Source organism: Nothoprocta perdicaria, unplaced genomic scaffold (genome assembly GCF_003342845.1).
Source record: "Nothoprocta perdicaria isolate Ctin4 unplaced genomic scaffold, notPer1 scaffold_143, whole genome shotgun sequence".
In the NCBI taxonomy this organism is placed as follows: Eukaryota; Metazoa; Chordata; class Aves; order Tinamiformes; family Tinamidae; genus Nothoprocta; species Nothoprocta perdicaria.
Genome location: NW_020454572.1, coordinates 1,561,279 through 1,580,963, shown reverse-complemented (window position 1 = coordinate 1,580,963; position 19,685 = coordinate 1,561,279). Strand labels below are relative to the sequence as shown.

The 19,685-nt window shown below is 55.6% G+C and overlaps 2 protein-coding genes across 2 annotated transcripts; both read left to right on the top strand.

Moving 5' to 3' along the window:
• Positions 1–304: 304 nt before the first annotated feature.
• LOC112943272 (adhesion G-protein coupled receptor G1-like) lies at positions 305–12,884 on the top strand. Its single transcript, XM_026034413.1, has 14 exons — positions 305–320; positions 4,803–4,889; positions 5,418–5,840; positions 6,458–6,581; positions 6,829–6,976; positions 7,471–7,599; positions 8,342–8,458; positions 8,865–8,910; positions 9,370–9,470; positions 9,559–9,674; positions 10,306–10,580; positions 11,205–11,316; positions 11,590–11,858; positions 12,049–12,884. The coding sequence occupies exons 2-14, from the start codon at positions 4,847–4,849 to the stop codon at positions 12,168–12,170; spliced, it is 2,025 nt and encodes a 674-aa protein (XP_025890198.1). The 5' UTR covers positions 305–320; positions 4,803–4,846; the 3' UTR covers positions 12,171–12,884.
• Positions 12,885–13,929: 1,045 nt separating this feature from the next.
• Positions 13,930–19,520, top strand: LOC112943219 (adhesion G protein-coupled receptor G3-like). The gene is given in 11 exon segments (XM_026034355.1): positions 13,930–13,966; positions 14,776–14,814; positions 15,018–15,171; positions 15,270–15,360; positions 15,510–15,650; positions 15,968–16,090; positions 16,166–16,205; positions 16,933–17,033; positions 17,600–17,712; positions 18,089–18,381; positions 19,317–19,520. Coding segments are annotated over 11 exon segments (1,215 nt in total). The 3' UTR covers positions 19,400–19,520.
• Positions 19,521–19,685: the final 165 nt, after the last annotated feature.

Below are 19,685 nucleotides of genomic sequence, written 5' to 3'. Positions count from 1 at the left end.
GCCTTTTCTCCTTTTTTCTTTCTTTCTTTCTTTCTTTCCTCCTGGCGGCTCCCGAAAGGCCGTGTCTGGCGGGAGCTGGCAGCGCTTCAGCCCCTCCGCTCCCTGCCAGCCTCGGCTCCCGCGGTGCGGGGCAGCTGGGAGGCGGGAGACGAGGCTCGGCGCTGGCACCGGCTGTGGTGCGGAGGTTTGTCTGCCCCTTCCCATTCCCGGCCCTGGGGCGTTCGGATGCTGAGCGAAGCCAGCCCCAGCAGCACAGGTTGCTGCTCTCTGCCTGCCTGCTCTGTCTCCTCCTTTTCCTGCACGGGACAAGGAGAACACTCGTGGGGACACTCTGTTCTGACTTCTTTTCTACTAACTTATTTTTTAAGCCTTTTTGTTGTTGTTTCCTTGCAGCTTGCCAGCCAAACAGCTCTTTTCCTGCCCTGAACGTTTGCCAGGCTCCTGCGTGCCCTCAGCAGAGCTGGAAATACCCCCGCAGCCCTCCTCCCTGCCACCTTGCGCCCGGGGACACCCCTCCTTGTCCCTGACACCTTGCACGGTAGCGGGGGGGACGTCGCCGCCCCCCGGCCGCGGTGCGGGAGGGTCTCGGCGGAGCCGGTGCGGGGCAGCCCGCCCGGGTGCCGCCCCGCTGAGTCACGGGCTGCCGGGGGGGCGGGCCCGGCCGCCCCGCACCGAGCGCCGTCGAGTCGAGCTCCGCGCTCCGCCCGCCGCGCGCTGAGCTCCGCCGAACCGCTCCGTGCTCCGCCGCCCCGCGCTGCCCGCCTCCCGCACAGGTACCCCCGGAGCGGCCGAGCAGGGGAAGGGCTCGGGGAGCAGCGCGGAGGGCTGCGGGTGGCAGCAGGGGGGTTGCGGAGCGGGATGAGCCCCAGTGCGGGGGATGCGGCTGGAGGAGCAGGTGCCAGCAGGGTCGGGGAGGCAGGTGCTGTGCTGGCTTTTGGGGATCGCCGGCGGCGGGGTGCTCTCTGCCACCCCCTTGCTGGGAGGGCGCTGGGAATCTGGCAGCTGCTGGGAGCAGCCCCCATGGGAAGGCTCCTGGGGCTGCAGGTTGCCTGTGTGCTAAGTGGGGATAGATGGGACGCTGTGGGATATGTGGTGCKCCAGGTTGGTGCTGGGGCATTTTCCGTCCACACACCCGAGCTGGGCACCTGGCACTGGGCTGAGCTGAACTGGTTGGGATCAGGGGGTAACTGAAACCTCCAGCCTAGASTGCTGCCCACCCTTTCCCTATGCCTCCTTCCCCTCCTGGCTAAATCAGGCTCTTCCTCGCCTGCCCTAGCGCCCTGCCTCTGCCGCCGGAGCCAGGCTGAATTCCAGAGGCCGGGAAGTGGCCGATCCCCCTGCTCGTGCCTTGCCAGGGCCAGCTGCTCCCGGCTGCTCCCTGGGCACAGCTGAGCGCCGCGGAGCACCCGCGGTAGCGCCGGCGCCGGGAGCGCGCAGYACCGCCGTCCTCACAGAGCGCGCAGCGGCCCCCTCCCCGGGGCGGCAGGCTTGTCCCAGCAGGGCGATTGCTCGCCCGAGAAGTGCCTGCCGGGGGATTCCGCATGGGAAAAATTCGGTTTGTTCCTGCCAGTTCTGGCACGCCACGGGGGGCTGCAGGGAGCTGGTTTAGGGTGCTCGATGSTTGCAAAACAGGTTGAACCACCTCCCCCCAAAGCCAGTGGGAGTGGCAGAACCCCRGAGACGACAGCCTGAGAAGTGGAATTAACTCTCCTGGAATAACCCCTCGGCAGCGAGGCCGGATTGCCTTGCACAGGGAACGCGGCCAGAGCCCATTTCACACTCTGGGGCCTTYGGGACACAGCTTCAGGCTCCCCCGGGAGCTGGCACCTAGATGTGGTTTTGGAGAATGAGCCTAGGAGAGATYGAGGCCCTGGACCTGGAGCAGTCCTCGAAGTGCGGTCCTGATCAGGATCCTAGGCCCGGTGGATTTTCCTGTGCCGTCGCCATAGTGTTTACAGCTCCTGCATGAGCTGGGCCACGGCCTGGGTAAAGAGGATTGCATAGTTGGTTGCAATCCAGCTCCTAATCCTGCAAGCCGGGGGCTGCCCTTTGCAGAGCAACAGGTTTGCAAGCAACTGCGCGCTGCCCGGCCGGGGCGCGGGGCTGGCGGCGCCCGCACCGCTCTCCTCAGTGTTCAGCTCGGGTGCGCGGCTGGTAATGTTTAACCTGGGCATTAATGAGTGACAGACCCCCGCAGCGCCCAGCCCCGCAGCAGGGGGAACCAGGCAGCAGGAGCGAGGAGCCGGGAGCCAGGAGGGCGCAGGAGGGGCTGGAAAAGCTCAGTCTGGGAGGTGCTGCCTGCTCTGTCGCTGCCGGTCATCCAGGATGGAGTGTTTTCCTTATGCACATGGAGTGCGGATCTGGCTGCCTTTGTCTTGTTCCAGCAGCTCCCTGACCCCTGTCCCCCCGTGCCCAAGGGGCGACCCTGATGCCGCATGTGCAGGGATGGAGCAAGATGCTTTCTTGCTTCTTAGCATCCTCCCCAGAAAGCTGGGGGCTGCGGGGAGCCGCTTTCTCACCCCATGGACTCCTGCACCAATATTCCTCCCAGGAGAGGCTCCTCTGAGAGCCCCTGTGCACCCGACAGGCGCTGGYGCTCGCGCCTCGCCCAGGCAGGGCTGGCTCGCACGGCGGCGGGTGCGGAGCCACACGTTGCCCTTCCTCTGCGCAGGAAGCGAAGCAGCGGCGGCTGCCCTGGGTAGCCGAGGTGCTTGCACACCAGGGTGTTGCTTTTTTTAATTGAGATTTGGTTTATTTCAGATGCTCAAGGGAGGGCCCCAAGCAAGGCAGTGGTGCCTGGAGCCTCGGGTGGGCACGGCTGCCGCGGTGTCCTCCCGTCCGCTCCGACTGTGACTCCCTCACGTCCTTCTTTCCCGTGAAGGACACGAGCCTGGTGAAGGAGCTGGGCTGCATCTGTGGGAGTTTTTCATCTGCTTGCCTTTTTTTTGTTTTCTTTTTTTTTTTTAATTTGTGGTCCTGCCTGCAAAATCCAACCGGTGAATTGAGCACGAAGCGGCCGCTGGCCAATGCCGGGAAGTGCCCGCGTGCCAATGCGGTGAATAACGCTTCCCGTGTGGCCGTGGGAGCGAGGACGAGGGTGCCTGGAGGGCAGCAGTGCAGGGGGATGGAGCAGGGGGATGTGGTCACGACGGACAGACCCAGCACGCTGGCGAGTGCCGCGTTGCCATGGCAGGAAAGCCGCTGGCTCCCCTCGTTTTCACTGTTTGTTCGCAACATGAGGCCATTTTCCCTTCTCCTTGGACAAAAAGAAATCCCGGGAGAGGCCAGGCCTCCGGGGGCTTGAATATCTGCTGCCACCTGGGCTGCAAGATGTCTTGGCAACAACAAATACCCGCTGTTTTTCTTTCATTTCTCCCCACTTGCCTCAGGTTTAGCAAATTTGGGGTTCCCAAAAAGTGGGAAGCTGCTGGGAGAAGGGTTGGCCTTGTCTGGAGCTGATGAGGAAGATGATGGTGCTTGGGGCAGAAAGCGAGCTGGAGACGGGGGCAGGGGGGCATAAGGCGAGAGCAGAGCAGCATGCCCCTGGAAGGAAAGGGAAGGAAACGGGGTGAGGAATAGCGTTATCCCGCTGGAAACGCCCTTTTCAGGGGATTTTCTCGGCAGCTATTGTTCGGCGCAGGAAGCGGCTGCGCACTATGGGGCGTCGAGGTTGCGGCCGGGTGCCGCGGAGGGCTCCTTCGGGGCCGGGAAAGCCCAGTTCTGCGGGGCTGGAATGACTGCGGCCCCAGGAATGAATAGACGGCCCGGCCGCGCCGGCAGCATTAGGGGCTGCTATTTCGGGAGCGCACATGTGCCCGCGTTGCGGGACGGGCCGCAGGCGCATCCTTCCTACATCTGTTTCTAGACCTGCTCTCCATGTCCAGCCGCTGCTTTTCTGTCGCCTCCGCCGCCCCCAGGGATTCCTGAAATTCCCCTCCATCTGCAGAAGTCCTGATTCAAAGGGGTTTGAACCCATCTCGTGCCACTTTTGCCGTGGCTTCCCACACCCGAGACCGCTACTGCATCCCTCTGGTGACTCAGTGTCCTAGTGTAGAAGTTTGCCCTGGGTTCCTGCTGCCAGACGGGGCAGTTTCAGGGGCCAGGCACGAGGGAAGGAGCCGCCAGCATCTCAGGAAGCCCAGGCAGCCTTTCCCAGCCCAGTGACTGTGAGCACAGGCTGCAAGTGCTGAGCAGAGAGCACTCTATGGAGCTGCAACCCTCACAGGGAGGAAGCACGTGGGGTGGAAGTGGCCATTGGTCACGACGACAAGTGSTAGGACACGGCCGCCGGTCACCTACAGCCTGGCCAGGGGATGGATTCTCACCCGTGGGACGTGTGCTGGCGGCAGTGTCTGAGGTGAACCGAGATGGCCYCAGCCATGTTCTCAGCAGCTGTGCRAATTTTATGCTGCACGAGCAAAGGGTTGACTTTGCAAACAGGGCACCTTGAGGCTGTTCGTCCCCTGCCCCGTGCTCCATCTTCCTCTCTGCCACCCGGCTGCTCAGCATTTATCAGTCAGCGCAGCCCTGTTTGCTGGCCGCAAAGTGGTCGGCAATGGGCCCAGCTCCTCGGCTAATCTCGAGGAGCTGAAAACACTCGTGAAAACAAATCCAGGCTTGGAGAAGTAGGAAACCGCCGTTTCCTTCTGTTCCTGTTGCCCACGATAACAAGCCAGCCACTGAAGCCAGTGCTGAAGCAGCGAGAGGAAGAGGGAATCTCTTGTTGTGCAGCATTGCTTGTGTTTGGAATGCAGCTGGCATCCCAAAGTGCTCACGGGCTCCTTTGCTTTGGGACCTTCTAGGTGTCACTTTTTCCACGGAGGTGCTGGAGTGGAGAGAGCCGTCCATGATGCCGCTCTTCTTTCTRCTCCTTCTCTCCCCGCTCCCAGGTAGGCTGTTCTGTGCCATGTCCTGCCCACATTTGGTCTGCAGGAAGTAATTGGAATGGGAGGACTGAGGGTTTGTTGAAACCTAGTTTCTAGGAATGTTTCGTGGACTTGCTGGAAAACTTGAGTTCCTTTCTTGATCTTGGTCCATCGGGGTCTCCAGGGCAGGGGCTTGGAGGTGGTCTGGACCTTTCCAGAGACTCTGGGGAGATGGAGAACCCCTTTCCTTCACTGGGCTCTGTCATCCTTGGGGACCTGGGAGAGGTTGGGACCCAGAGAGACAGGGGAGCTCCTGTGTCCTGAGGAGCCTCAACTTGCCTGGGAAACCTCTTGAGCGTAACCGTGGGCAAGTCACCACACGGTCTCAGGTCACTCGCATCAGCCAAGGTTGGGGTCCTGCATGTTTGGGGAGAGCCTGTGCCGGTGGGGTGGCAGAACTGTAACGCATGTGACTGCTGGTGCAGCAGCAGTTGGTTTGATGGGGTGACCCCTCCAGCTGAGGTGAATGTTTCCCTGGTTTGTGCGATGCAGGACTGGGGGAGCGCAGCCACCAAGAAGACTTCCGTTTCTGTGGTGAACGAAATCAAACAGAGAACAGCTCTGTCATCTACGAGCACGGTCCCGCCACCATCTCCATYGAGAACACGGCCCAGGCACTCACAATAAAAAGGCCCTTTTTGCCCAGCCACAGAAACACTTATTACAAGTACAACTTGCCTCTGCCTTTGGGCAGGTACCGCTTCTGTGTCTACTGGTTCAAGCCCAACAGGACCCTCAAACTCGTGTATGGAAAGCAGCACTTTCTGTTGGGAAAAGACTTGTCTCATAACAACATACGGAGCAAAGAAAACCAGAAGACTGAGAAGAACAGCAGCTCTATCTTCAATGTTTCCTATATTATGAAGGGCAAGAGGAACACATCCCTTGASAGTAGACCTAATTTCTTCTTCCCTGGTAAAAGCACCTCAATGTTATTTTAATGGAGGAAGAGAGAATTTCATGCCCAAACCACTCTGCCCCTCAGCAGAACAACTCTGTTGTATTGATAATTTGTTGTCATGCGATGGTCTGTGGATACTGCTCAGGGTTGATAAGTAGTAGAAGTAGTTTTGCTTGAAGCAACCTAAAAGCAGGACCCCCCCCCACTCACATTTCCCTGGGTAAGCAGGTTCCTAAAGATGAAGGCCGAAGATTACTTAGATTTTCCAAAATGCCCTTGGCCGCTCAAAATCCAGGGGACCCGTGTGCCTTGCAGAGGTCTCCAAGCCTCCCATCTGTACTGCTAGACATCYAGATAAGCTTGACCGCCTGGCCTCAGTATCCTCTCCTGCAACTGGGCTCCATTCTGGCTGCCCAAGGTGGTCAGGAGAAGTTCCCTGGGTCCTGGTCTCTGGTTGCTCTTCTGGGTACAAATCCTGAGGGCCACCCTGAAACCGTCTGCTCTCTGCAGCCTGTGGTATGCGAGGGCTTAGTCCCTTGGGGAGTCAGCCCACGGCCCGAGGGTGGCTCGGGCTATGGAGGATGCCGGCTCTGCCCGCTTTTCCCAGTGTTTCCTTTTGTGCTCTCACCAGCCACGCCGGAAAACATGCCTGTCTGGGAGCAGGACGTAGAGAAGGAGCTGAGCGACTTAGACAGGCTYGTGGGGAGGTCCCCTGTGGCGGCTGCGGGAGCCCCAGGGCACAGAACCTTTCGCAGGTGAGTTCCTGGCTCAAGCCATTCCCAAACCCTCCTCTTTAGGCTCGTGGCCTCCTGCCAGCTGGCCCGATGCAGCCYGCTGAGGCCCTGGTGAAGGTCAGGCAATGACTTCATTAAAGCAGAGGGTATTTATTGGGACTGGCCATGGTGCACCTCTCTTTTTTCCTGGCTGGATGATGGAGGCCTTCAGAGCAAAGCTTGTGTCCGCTGTCTTCCACTCACTCTGTGCCCTGCTTTTCCCCAACAGCAAACTGCAGGAGTTTGAGAAGAAGCTGGCCAAGGTGGAGTTTGAAGGGCAGAACCGGACTTTTGGGCAGGCTGCCATGCACGCAACTGTCCTGAAGATCGAACCTGGTCACGCTCCTCAAGATGTGGCCTTTGCTTCCCAGAGAGAGGTGAGTTCTTGCTGGGAGCTGAGAAGCAGAGCATGCAAGGATGAAAGCACAACTAAGAACTGGGCTCCTTGAGAGGTCTTTGGGGTGAGGAGCTGCAGCCATGATCCCCACAGCTCAGCACATCCGTTCTGGGGATGGAGGCACTTGTCAGAGCCCTCCTTGTTCTTGACCCTTTTTGCTGGCTACAGTGACGGTCTGGCTTGTAACCCCCTGGGAAAGACCTTTCCATACCCTCCCAGGACCTTGCTGGGAAGGAGTTAGCAGGAGAACAACAGGTAGGGGCATGGAAATGTCTCCTGAAGCGGCCTAGAGGGGCTGTGGCAGGGACGGGAGGAATGACTGTATCAAGGAATGGGACTGTAGTCCGGGGATCTCTGGCCGTGCTATGTCAGCTAATGCCCTAACTCCTGTGTAGCCTGTCCTGTCAGTCTTGGTCCTCCATCATCCTCAGACACCCTCCCAACCTGTGCTCTTCAATTGATTTCTTGCTGCAGGAGGGCAGAGAGGTCCATGGCTTCATGGTGGACCTGCCCAGCAGCCTGTTCGTGAAGGTGAAGGACAAGGAGGAGATGGTGGAGCACAGGGTGCTCCTCATGGATATCAACAGCCAGACCATGTTCCAGGTAATGGCTCACAAATAAGTGCAGAGAATTCTTCTCTTGGTGTCCTTGCTAGCTTTGGCCACTCTCAGCATCTACAGCATCTCCTCCAGTAAAGCCGTTGCCTTTACCTCTGCTGCTCCTGCAGCTCTTGGAGATCCTCAGCGAGCCCCAAACAGGTTAAGCTTGTGGCACCTGAGCCAGGTGGGCAGCCGCTCGCTTGAAGAAGGTGCTTGCAAAGATGCTGAGCTGAAGAAAACCATAAGGCGCTGTGGGGGCAAACTGAAGACGACCTTGAGGTGCTGCGGGATGTGCTTGTCTTCAGCCAGATGCCAAACCATGTAGAAACAGGGCAGGGGAAAGGAGACATGGTGCCAATGCTGCTGTTGTTGGGGTGGCATTCATCTGGCTTCACTTTATAGTTGACAGAAAGGACCTAGTGTGTGGGGACAGGTTTTGTGGCCCCATGGTTGAGATAGATGGTCGCAATGTGGAAGTGCTTTTGCCTCTCTGAGAACTGGAAGGAGTGAGCAGGAGGAGAGCAGACATCTATAYTCAATAGAAACTGCTGCCAGGTGGACCTGAGTCTCAGTGCGTGAGCCACTGATTCAGGAGAGAGGCCTGRGGACTGCGAGTGTAAGGTAGAGACATGACAAGGAAGGAGGCATGGGACCTCTGTCTTCGGGTTCCTGGGAGTTCTCGCTGCCTTCGTGCCTGGCAGCTCTCCTTTCCCACTTTGCCACCATCACCTTCTCTACTCCCACAGGATGAAAACAGCAGTCGTGTCCTGGGTGACAAGGTGGTTGGCATCTCCCTGGTGGACACAGTCGTGGCCAACCTCTCCGATCCTGTGGTCCTCACTTTCTTCCACAAACAGCTGCCGGTAGGTGGGGGAAACAGCCTCATTAAACCTTTCCACTCCAGGAGTAGAGTGACAAGAAAAGGAAGACTCAGACACTGCCAGCTCAAAGTATGGTCCCACTGTAGCAGCTCCATGTCCATATCCTCAGCCTCCTAGTAGAATCTAGTGAGTGTTCTCAGGAGCTGTACCACAATCACATTTGAATCCTGTGCTCTCTCTTGGGCTCTACCTGCTCATGTCTAGGAGATGCCACTTTGCAGATGCACCAGAGAATGATCTTTGTATTGAGCCCACATTCATGATATGATCCAGTTTGTCTCCTGGAAACTTCTAACCTCCCGTCCAATCTTTTCCCCTACCTAACTTGCTGAGTATGTGACAAACCCAGAAATGCATCCYGATTGGCTCTCTGCTTTTGTCATTTCAGAGGAACGTGACCCCACTGTGTGTCTTCTGGCAGGAGGACACCACGTGTGAGTAGCTGGGTGTGGGAGCTTTGGCCTCTGCCTGTTGAAGTGGGACGTTGTCTTTGCTCATTCTGCTGTTGTGGGTACTGACAGCGGGGAACCAACAGGGCTGACGCAGCTGGTGTGTCCTCACCTTTCCACCATCCCTGCTAGTGTTTGAGGTCATTTGCACCTCCCTTCCCTCCTCTAATTTGAGGGAGCTCTCTCTAAACTTGTCCCAGGGGGTTATTTCAGGCTTTTTCCTCTACAGCTACCTTAGGAGCTCTTACCCTCTTCAGGGATGCATGCTGACTGCTCTGAGCATGGCAATCCTGCATAAATATTTTTTTCTTGTCACTCTGTGCTCTGCATGGGGCCAGCTAGGACCCCACCTTTGTCCTCTCCCTTACCGTGGACACCTTGCTCTGAAGCTCAGAAAACTTTTCCGCTGCATTCCCGCTGCTCACCAAGCTCTTTCCCTTGCAGCAAACGTTGGTAAYTGGAACAGCTATGGTTGTACAACAGTGAAGGGGGATAAACGGACAGACTGCAGATGCAACCACCTCACCTACTTTGCTGTGCTCATGGTGGGTTCTGCTTCCCCACAGCTCTCTGCATCCTTCCCCTCTGCGGAACTTCTCCCTCATCATGATTCTTGTTCCTCTTTTCTCTCAGATATCCTCCCCGGAGATCACCTATATACACAGGGCTTACCTGAGTATCATAACATACGTTGGCTGTCTTATCTCAGCTTTGGCATCCATCTGCACCATCTTCTTCCTTTATTTCAGGTATGGCCCTGGGATCTTAGTGTAGACATGAGTTATCTGTCTGACAGGTCACCCTATGCTCTATGTGTGCATCATTGTGTGGGTGCATGCTTTCCTTGGTTGTTAGACCTACCTGGGACCAAACTTTACAAAAACAGATGGTAGCCCAGCTAGAAACATGATGCAGGAGCCAGGTTTGCAGAAAGTATTAGATCCTCATCTCTAGAAACCAACCCTCTTTGTCAGGCATCCAGGAGAGTGCTCTAAATCATCTGTTGTTTTCCGTGACTTGGAAAAATGAGCTTGGTTATTATCATGGATCCAGGAAACAGAGGCCTGCAGAGATCAGTTCAAAGATCTGTTAGAGAACAGGGTGTTCTCTCAAATAGTGTCACTAATCCTACATGGATGACAGGCTGAAAATATGTCCCCCCATGATCTGGATTTGCAATACAGAGCTAGCTGGAAGGAGCTGGATTTGTATATATAACAGTGGTTGCCATGTGTGGGATTAGGCATGTAGCCTCCTAGCACTAGCAGAGGCTCTCCTGACTTTTCTAGTTACAGTGCCTTACTTCAGCAGGAGCCTTGGGGTGTTGTGGGGCACTGAGCTGAGGTGTGGTGGTGAGATCTCTTCCTCTCCCTTTTCCAGAAGCAAACAACGAGACCAAATCACAAGCATGCATATCCACATGAACCTGCTGTGTGCCATTTTCCTCCTGGATGTCAACTTCCTCATCTCGGAGCACTTGGCTTCCAGCAGCAGTGAGGCAACCTGCAGAGCTGGGGGGCTGTTCCTGCACTTCTCTCTCCTGAGCTGCCTGACGTGGATGGGCATCGAGGGCTACAACCTCTACCGACTCGTGATTGAAGTCTTCAACGCCTACCACAATCACTTCCTCCTCAAGCTCTGCTTAGTGGGCTGGGGTGAGTTGAGGGGAGGCAGAAACATGTCTAAAACATGTCTGTTGCTGGAGCAACAGGATATGAGAGTCACACAGGTAGAACCAGATTCTTACGTTATATGATGCCTGAATGGGGCAACAGATTCTGAGCAGAAGAGTCTTTCTATCAAGGCAGAAGACTTAGTGCCTGAGAGCAGAAAGTGGAGCTCTGGCTCCAAGGGCAGTTCACACTTGGGGGTGGCACAGCAAGGGAAGCATGTGACAGCCACTGCTTGGAGTCTTTAAGTAGCGATGGGATGTTTTCCTTCTGAAAGGAACAGCTAGGAGAGACAGTTTTYGAGAAGGAAATACCAGACTATCCTCACCTTGCTTTGGGCAGGAGGATGCAATAACAAGGTCATATGATTTTTTGTGCCCTAAAAGTCTGTCTCTGGGAGACCCGCCAGCTGTGGCCTGTGCAGCACAGCTCACTCCTGTCTAGGGCTAAAGCTGGGCATCCTTGTTGCGTGCTCTATCCTTGATTCATCCTAAGGAGAGAGGACGCCATATCAYGCTCTGTGCAAGGGAAAGGGACAATGAAGTCCTTCCAGTAGGTCTGAGGACCAGGGAATGATGGCTGCTACTTCATTCTGTTCTTCATACCCAGGTATCCCCTTCTTTTGTGTGATGTTGATCTTCTTTGCTAACTGGACGAACTATGGCCCATTCTCCATTCCAGTCTACGAATCCATTGGTGGCAAATCCACTAATGCAACCATGTAAGTCATGGGAAATGGGTTACTTGGTCCCTGGTGTTAGAGTCAGCTGGTTGAACCATTGATATGTCCTACAGACTTTCCTGAGCTTCTCAGGCTGTGTGTTATTGGCTTCTTGGGGACTTTGCATAAAGTGGGGAGAATAGCCCTCTATGTTCAACTGGGCTGGGTGCTGAGTTTGCCAGGCACCTTTGTGTCAAATTCCCCTGACCTGTCCTGTTTGTCCCCCCGAATAAACAACAAAGCATAACCCTCTGCCCTTTCTCCACCCTCTAGATGCTGGATCACAAGCCCTCTGATCCACAATGTAGTGAACCTTGGTTTCTTCAGCCTGGTGTTCCTCTTTAACTCAGTCATGCTGGGGGCCATGGTCCGGGAGATCCTCAGGCAGAACAAGAAAGGCCACAAGATGAAGCATGTCCTAGCCCTGTTTGGGCTGAGTGTCTTGCTGGGCATCCCATGGGCATTGGTCTTCTTTTCCTTCACCTCTGGCGTTTTCCGCCTTGTCTCCCTCTACATCTTTACCACCATCAACTCTCTCCAAGGTGAGTCTGTGGCCATGGGCTCCTCTGAAAGGTGCAAGTTGCCTCAGGGCTTTTGTGGGGTATTGAGAGGACCAGTGGTGACAGGCACAGAGAAGCTGGCCTTGGCAGACTGGCCAGATCATTCTTGCATCCTATTTTTGCTGGTCCCTCAAAGGGCTTTTTCGCTCACCCTTTCTTGCCCCTCTCCCAGGTTTCCTCATCTTCCTCTGGTACTGGACAATGGTGCTGCAGGCAAGAAAGTCCACTGACTCCCAGAGCAGCTCTGACAGCATGAAACTGCAGCCCAACAGCAGCCAGAGCCATCCYGACTGAGCCCTCGCGCCGCTGGTGCCGCGGGGCTCCCTTGCCAGCAAGCTCCGGCCAGGAGGACGCTGGTGGGGAGGGAGCTGGAGCCGTCTTGCTTTGCTACCGCACCTGCCCCACACGGCTACTAGGAATGCAGAGGAACCTGCAGCGGGGTCCGGCTGCGCCCTCCTGCCTGCTTCCCGCCGCACCGAGCACCCCGGCATGGTGGCGAGCGCTGCCCCTCGCCCGGCACCTGCCAGTGCCGCCTCGCTGCGCGTTCGCTCCGTGCCGGGGCCTGGGCYCTGGGCTCCCGCCTGGGTGCAGCTCGGGGTGCCTGCACAGGGCAGAGCTGCCGGGAGACGGGGCTGGTTCCTGGGTGGAAGGACATGTATGGTATGGGGCAGGCTCTCCTTGCTCGTGCGGGGAATGAGGGCTGCAGTGACCGGCGGAGGACAGAGCTCCTCTCCCTAGGAGGCCACCTGGTTTCTCCTCCATCATGCCCAGGCCTGTCCTCTGCAGCRGCTGAAAAAGGCCCCATTCTAGCCCCTCGTGGTGGTGGAGGTTTCCGAGAGGGTCCTTCCCCAATGAAGACTGAATAACTCTGTCCCAGTGATACCCTCCAGCAGCTGGATTCATCTATTTTTGTTATTTTGTTGAATTGTTTCTATATTTTTATATGGTGTAGAAGATTAACATACGTGCTTGCCCATCAGAACTGTGCCCATTAAAACATTCCTGCTCTGACGGTGGCTCTCCCAGCTCTCTCTCCCATAGGTGTGTGGGTATACCCTCCACGCAGGTGAGCTTGGCTGGAGCCGCTCAGTGCCATCCTGCTTCCTTTGGATCAGCCTGGCACCAACCGAGGTGGCCTCCTCAGCATGCCCAGGAGCATGAGCAGCAGCATCTTGGAGCAAGAGAAACCCGAGGCAGGGAGGGATGGATAGCGGTGGGGGTTGCTCTGCTCCTATTTGAGCACTGGAGCTCTCCAGGCATGGAGATTCCCCACTTTGGATCCCTCTTTCAGTGTCTTGGAATACCATGTTCACCGTGATTTTTTTTTTTTTTTTTTTTTTTTTTTTAAATTTCATGGTACCTAGTGGGTATTTTCTAAGTCCCAGCCTGTCCCAGTTGCTTCTTGGCCCTCCAAGGTGTGGGGACTCTTCCACCCAGAGGCAGGATGTAGTGTTCACCTTTGCTGATCTTCACACAGTTTCTTGTAGCCCATTTCTCCAGCCTGTGTAGCCCCACACTCCAGCTGAGGCTGAAACAGATAACGATGTTATCGGTGAAGCATCACAAATGCAATTTTGATGAGATCTGAAGTGAGAAAGGAGGAGGGTGGAGGTTTTTTCAAAGGGGCAGGAAGTTGCTGTGCTGATCTCTAGTGGTTATTGACAGGCAGGCAAGGGGAAGGCTTTGCTTTGTGGCATCCCACAGGGCCAGGACTGTTCCCACCAGGTCTCTTGCTCGCTCTTGTGCTGAACACAGCCATCCTGCAGGCCGGTGAAGAGCCCAGAGCTCCTAAATTTGCAGCTTGCAAATACAAGATCGAATCTCCTCACCCACCAGCTTCTCTGCAAAGCTCTCTTGGTGGATAACCTACCTCTGTCCTGCTCCGAGCATTGCCTGCAGCCAGGAGAAGACCTTCTTGGAGAAGACTGTCTACTCTGGGGTAAAGCCAGGCTTTCCCCTCCCAGTTCCCATTGGCGTTGAGAAATCCTCACGGTCCACCAACTAAGTGGGACCTTAGTGGGGCCTGTGTTGTCACCGACTTGGGCTTGGTTTGATGTCCCCATTTGCTCACACCTCCTTGCTACCTCTGAGCTTGGGGACATTTGGCTTATGGGCTCGGATGCTGGGCTGGTGGAATGCTCAGGAGAGCGGGAGTTGTCTGGTGGCAGGGTGGCCATGGCCCACCCATGGAAGGGGCCTCATGTGGCTTGGCAGCTCATCCTTGTGTCGGGAGAGCGGGGCGAGGGGCTCCGGCAGTGTGCGGCGGGCACGGCGGGCACGGCTGGCAGCGCGGCGGGGTGTTTGCCACTCGGCAGGAGGGCGTGGGGAGGTAGCGGAASGGAAATGAAGACACCGCCATTGCCTCCGGAGAAGCCACAAACCGTGGGGAGCCTCTGAAAGACCAAGAGAGGAGCTGGCGGGGGGCCCGGCAACATGAAGCGCCTGCTGCTGAGCGGGGTCCTGCTGCTCCTGCCTCTGTGCGGTGAGTTGTGGAGCGGTGGYACCGGCCGTGCTCCGCCTGGGCAGCTCACGCATCCCTCGGGGAACAGGTCAGCTCGTGGGCTGCTGGCAGCAAGAGGAGGAGGACAGGGCCCGCACTGAGGGTCAGTTGCTGGGACGTGCGGAGAGCCGGGGAAGGAAAGCGGGGAGCAGAGGGCTTCTCCAGCCACTTGCTTTTCTAAAACTTGTGCAGTTTGGACATTCAAGCCAGCCTCTGGTCAGGACTGACCCRGCTTAATGAAATGTGTGAAGAAACCTCTGTCTCTGCCCCTGCGAACGTGGTACCTGCCGGTTCCCCTGCTTTCCCTCCGGGAAAGCAGCAGAGAGGGATTGCTGTCCCCACAGCACCCCATGCCTGACCCTGGATGTCTTCTTTTCTTCTCCTTTTTCTCACACCCTCTTCTTCCAGATGTTGCCAGAGGGCAGGAGAGCTGTGATGGTGAGTGGCCTCTGCACCCTTGTGTCTGAACCCGGGGGTAGCCTTGACCCTTTAGCTGGGGGGAAGGTGCCCACTCCTGCCTTGCTGCTGGGAGCACTGCTGGGGCCACGGTGGTGGCCACCACTTCATGRTGGTGAAGGGCGGTGGGGCAGAGTTGTCTCCATGCTCCTCTCACGTGGCATTCTGCACGTTCCCTTTGCCAGCCTTGAAAAGGGGGGACAACAGCTTGGAGTGCTGTAACACCACTGTCGATGCAGAGGAGGAAAGCAGGGTGAACGTGACGCTGGCTGCCTGGTGCAAGGAGCTGCAGCAGGCCAGCAGCCCGGCGTGCAGGTGCCTGCGGGAGAAGGTGCACGGGTAGGTGAACCTGTGCCAAGGCCAGCACAGCCCCATTGCTGTTGCCTCTGATAGATCTCTCGGCACCACAGGGTTTTGCAGTCTGCCCACTTCTCCAGAGGTGAGAAGATGGCAGGGGTGAAAGTTCTACTGGTGAATGYCAGCAGAGCCATCCCCCGTGATGTTGTCTTCTCCTTCTTCCCTTTGGAGGTGAGAAATGCTCATCTTTCCTTTCTGAACAAGCATTAATGAGACAAATTTAAGTCAAGAGTAATGCTGGCAGGTCCAAAGAAGAGAAGTGACAGGGACAAGCCTTATACCGCCAGGAAGCAATCCTCCATGGTTGTTCCCTGGTACAGGGCCCCAAGAGGATAAACAAAACAGGGATGGGGAACACAAGCAAAATCCGACTTCCCAGGAAGCTCTTTGAGTCCCTGAGCAGTCAGAAAGCGCACGTGGTGGTGACGGTGCTTGACATCACGCAGCTTGTTTTATTCAAGGTAAGAGCTGTTGTTTCTGCTGGCCTTGCTCCTGCCCTTGGCTGTCTTAGGCACTAACATGAAAGTCATCCGCTACCTGCAGCTGCCAGCAACGAGAACATGGGTCTGGCCTTTGGGGCACCTCCTGTGAGCCCTGGCAGGAGAGTCCTGGGCTCTTGCCTGGCTTGGCAGGTGCTGGAGAACCTCTCCTGCCTGGCACAGGACAGGGGCAATAGCCTGCCTAGCTGGCCTGGCTATTGCTGGGAGGGRATTGTAGGCTCTTGGCAGGGAGAGGAGCCAGGCAGAGCAGCTCATGCAACACTGCCCCCACTGAGTAGGAGACTGAACAGACACGGCACATCCTGGACAACACGGTTGTGGGCATCACAGTGGGAGCCACGAAGATGACCGGGCTCTAGGACCCTGCGCAAATCACTTTCGCCCATGGACAACTGCCCCGTGTAAGCCAGCCATTCCCTCCCCCTGCTCCAGTGCTGCTGCTTTCCACCTCACCGAGGCCTCCCAGCTCACTGCAGAGCATGAACCCCCAGTGTGTCTTCTGGGACCCTGGCACAGGTAATGGCCTCAGCGGGACTGGGTGCCTAAATCCACGGTGCCAAAGCCCGTGGAGGGAAGGAGGAAAGGCTGCTGGGGTAAAGCCATCGAAATATCACACGGAAACACTGAAATGAGTACAGAAAACCTCTGACTTGGGGATGTGGATGGGTCATCTGCCCTGSCATGGCCTCAGCCTCCATGACTCATCAGCTTGGAAACAGTTGAGATCTGGCTGAAACCTTATAAGGCCAAGGGGCTCACCTGGGGGTCATCTGTGGGGCTTTGTGTGTGTTGYGACTGTGCTCTGTAACCCAGAGAGATGGCTCCAGGTCAGAGGGCTTAGATGAGGAAGAGCTGCTAAACAGCAGATATCCATACAGGCAGAACAAGGTGGATCCCCAAAGGTCTTTTTAACCTCTTGACATCACTTGCATGTCCAGGTGTCTAAATAAGAGAGCTCTTCTCTAACTACATCTTATTTTACTCACTGCTGGCAAGGAGGATGCCATGCTGTGGTCATGGATACTTCATGGRCAGACAAGCCACTCACCAGGGGTGCACCATGCCCTTTGCAAGCCAAGGCAAACATAGTCTCCATCCTACCATCTCCTTATGTCCRAGAGACTGTTTTATCGTCTCAGCTATGGTTTGAGGTCTCTCTGGTGGCTCGTAAGGATGAGCTYATTGCAAGGGTTTTATACTTTTTTGCTTTGTGCTCATTGCTTTCCCCACATACCATTTGCAGGCCAAGGAGGAGGCTGGAACACCGATGGCTGTGTCACCGAACTTGGAGACAAGGGGACAATTTGCTCCTGTGACCATCTGACCTTCTTCACCCTCCTTCTGGTGACAACCTCATTTTGCACAGCTCATGCTTTTACCCTGCTGGTTGCTGCCCGCTCCCCCTTGGCTGTTGGGTACCTGAAGTGTCATAGATTAGCTGCCCTTCCAGGGACAGGCAAATGTATCTGCTTCCCAGACAAGCCCAAGCCTCACCTCTTTGCAAGCCACTGCCCTAAAATTAAATTCAAAGCCAGCCTAGTGGCCTGGAGGAATAGGTTGATGGAAGATGTAAAGGATAGGAATGGTCTACTGCCTACCTGCAAATTGCCAAAGCAGTGAGACGTAGGGATCTGTTCTCCAGCTGAAGGATCAGAGACTGCTTGTGATCCATTGCCCTTAATTTATCTCTAGCCCCCGTCCCATAAAGAGGTTGGATTTWCTCAGACCCACCCTGCTCCCCTCTGAAACCTTCTTGTGGTCAGTGGTCCCACTGCTCTAACATGCAGAGATGTCACTGCASTGCTAACTTATCTCTGTTTCAGTTCCCCACCATAGCTCTAGTAGATGTAGGTGGGATTTCTACACCAGTTCTGGACGGGTCTGACTCAATGTATGTTTGTTCTTGGCAGAGTCCGACTCTGGACGGATCCACAGCACGGGCCTTGAAGGTTATTGCAAATGTTGGCTGTGGGTTAGCTGTGACTTTCTCAGTCTTCTCCGTTGTCTTCTACGTCTTCTTAAGGTAGGATGTGGTCAGCTGCACCCTTGGGCTCCACAGAGACTTGTCAGGCTCAGAGAYGAGAAATGTGGGACCTGGTGCACCCAGACACAGTGCCTCTGCATACGTAGATGTCACACGCTCCTGGGCATGCCAGGACCTACTTATCCTCCAGGGACAGGGGTGATTCTTCAAGGAAGTGGAACTGGGTACTCAAAGAGCAATATTGCCATGTGGCTGCTGTCCAGGGCAAGGGTCTTCTCCCATCAGAGTTTTCTGCTGTGACTCTTGCCATATCACATGCTGCCCCCGTTCCAGGCCCAAACTCCTGCTCTCTTCTCTCCTGTCATGCTCACCATCAGTGTATTCTGCCTTTTCTGCTCCCTCTGGTGTCTCTCAGGTGTACATACAAAAAGTTCAAGTCTGAAGAAGCCATCCAGATCAACTTGGCACTGCACATGAAACTCATCATCAGCCTGTTCCTTCTCAACCTGACCTACCTGTTCAACAATTGGATCTCTAGCATGAGCCCGCCAGGACTGTGCAAAAGCCTGGGGGGCCTCACCCACTACTGCCAGCTCTTCTGCTTCACCTGGATGGCTCTGGAAGGGTGTCATCTCTATCTCCTCTTCGTCAAAGTGCCTGGCACCTATATCCACCATTACCTGCTGAAGCTGTGCATCGTTGTCTGGGGTAAGCACCGTCTGCCCTGGGCCACCTGAAGCAAATGGCCAGACTCAGATAAGACCTGAGGGGTATATGGCAGTGCCACTGCTTGAAGTGTGCTCGTTGCCAGTGTCTTTGCTCCTGCTCCTCCCAGCTCTCCTCCCAGTAACTGCTGGGTTACTGCTGCCTGGGGGTCTACTTCCTCCTGGTGAGTGGTGCAATGATGCCATTCTCAGAGGACATGTGGGATGAGGGAGGACTCTTTGCAGTCCAGGAGGACTTTGTCTGGGCATGGGGTGCCCTACCTACAGAAAGGAGTCCTGTTGCTCTCACAGCCACATTGACATGTGACTTCCACTCTGAGCAAGAGGTTCCTTGGGGAGGACGTTTGCCCTTCCAGTGAGTCAAATTCAGAGGGTGACTAGGTCTACGTACCGGGGAGGGCAAACGTAAGGCCGGAGGGCCCAGGGGCCAGCTGCACACAGAGGCCCGGGGACGGCACACGAAAGACCGGAGGGCCCGGGGGACCAGCTGCGCATGGAGGACCGGGGAAGGCGAACGTAAGGCTCGAGGGCCTGGGGGGCCAGCTGCGCACGGAGGCCCAGGGAGGCCCCGGGGAAGGGGCCAGAGCCCAAGGAAACAGTTTTCTCTTCTGAATTTGTGCTTTAATATTAAATCTCTATCAGCTCTCTGAGCACTGTGAACTTAGTCTTTGAAGGTAATGAGCCAGCTTTCTTTATTTTCTTTATTTTAAGGATGTGCAAAAGTCTTTCTAGCTATTAAGTCCATTTGCCATCATTCAGAAGGGGGAAATACCCACAGAGACATGTTCAGGGCAGCGCTTTCTGTGTGCTAATGCTACATCATCTGCACACCAAGAACTAAGGAAAGCGGAATTTTGGTGGGAAAATAACTAATGTGAACACTTCAAGCTCYCCACATTTCTGAATGATTCTTTCCAGGCAGGAAGAAACAGGAAGGAAGAACCTCTCCTCTGCATTCAAGGATTCTGGAAATTTATTTTCTACAAATGAAACTGATTTAGAAAGAAATCTCCCATTTCTTTCTGGGAGCGCATGAAAGCTCCCATTTTCCTGCTCTGAGCTGAGATGATTACTACTTCCAAGACCTACCATCTTCCCAGTGTAAGAAAGATCCTGGGGAAAAACAGCTACTGCATCCCATGGTCCCACACCAGCTGGATGGAGCCTTACAGGGCATCATCAAGCCCTGCTTTTGCCCTGTTTTGGTTTTGTCCCTGTGCATTAGTTTTCCCAGAGACATTTCAAATCTAGTCAGTGTGGACCAGGAGAGGATGAGAAGGTGCTAGG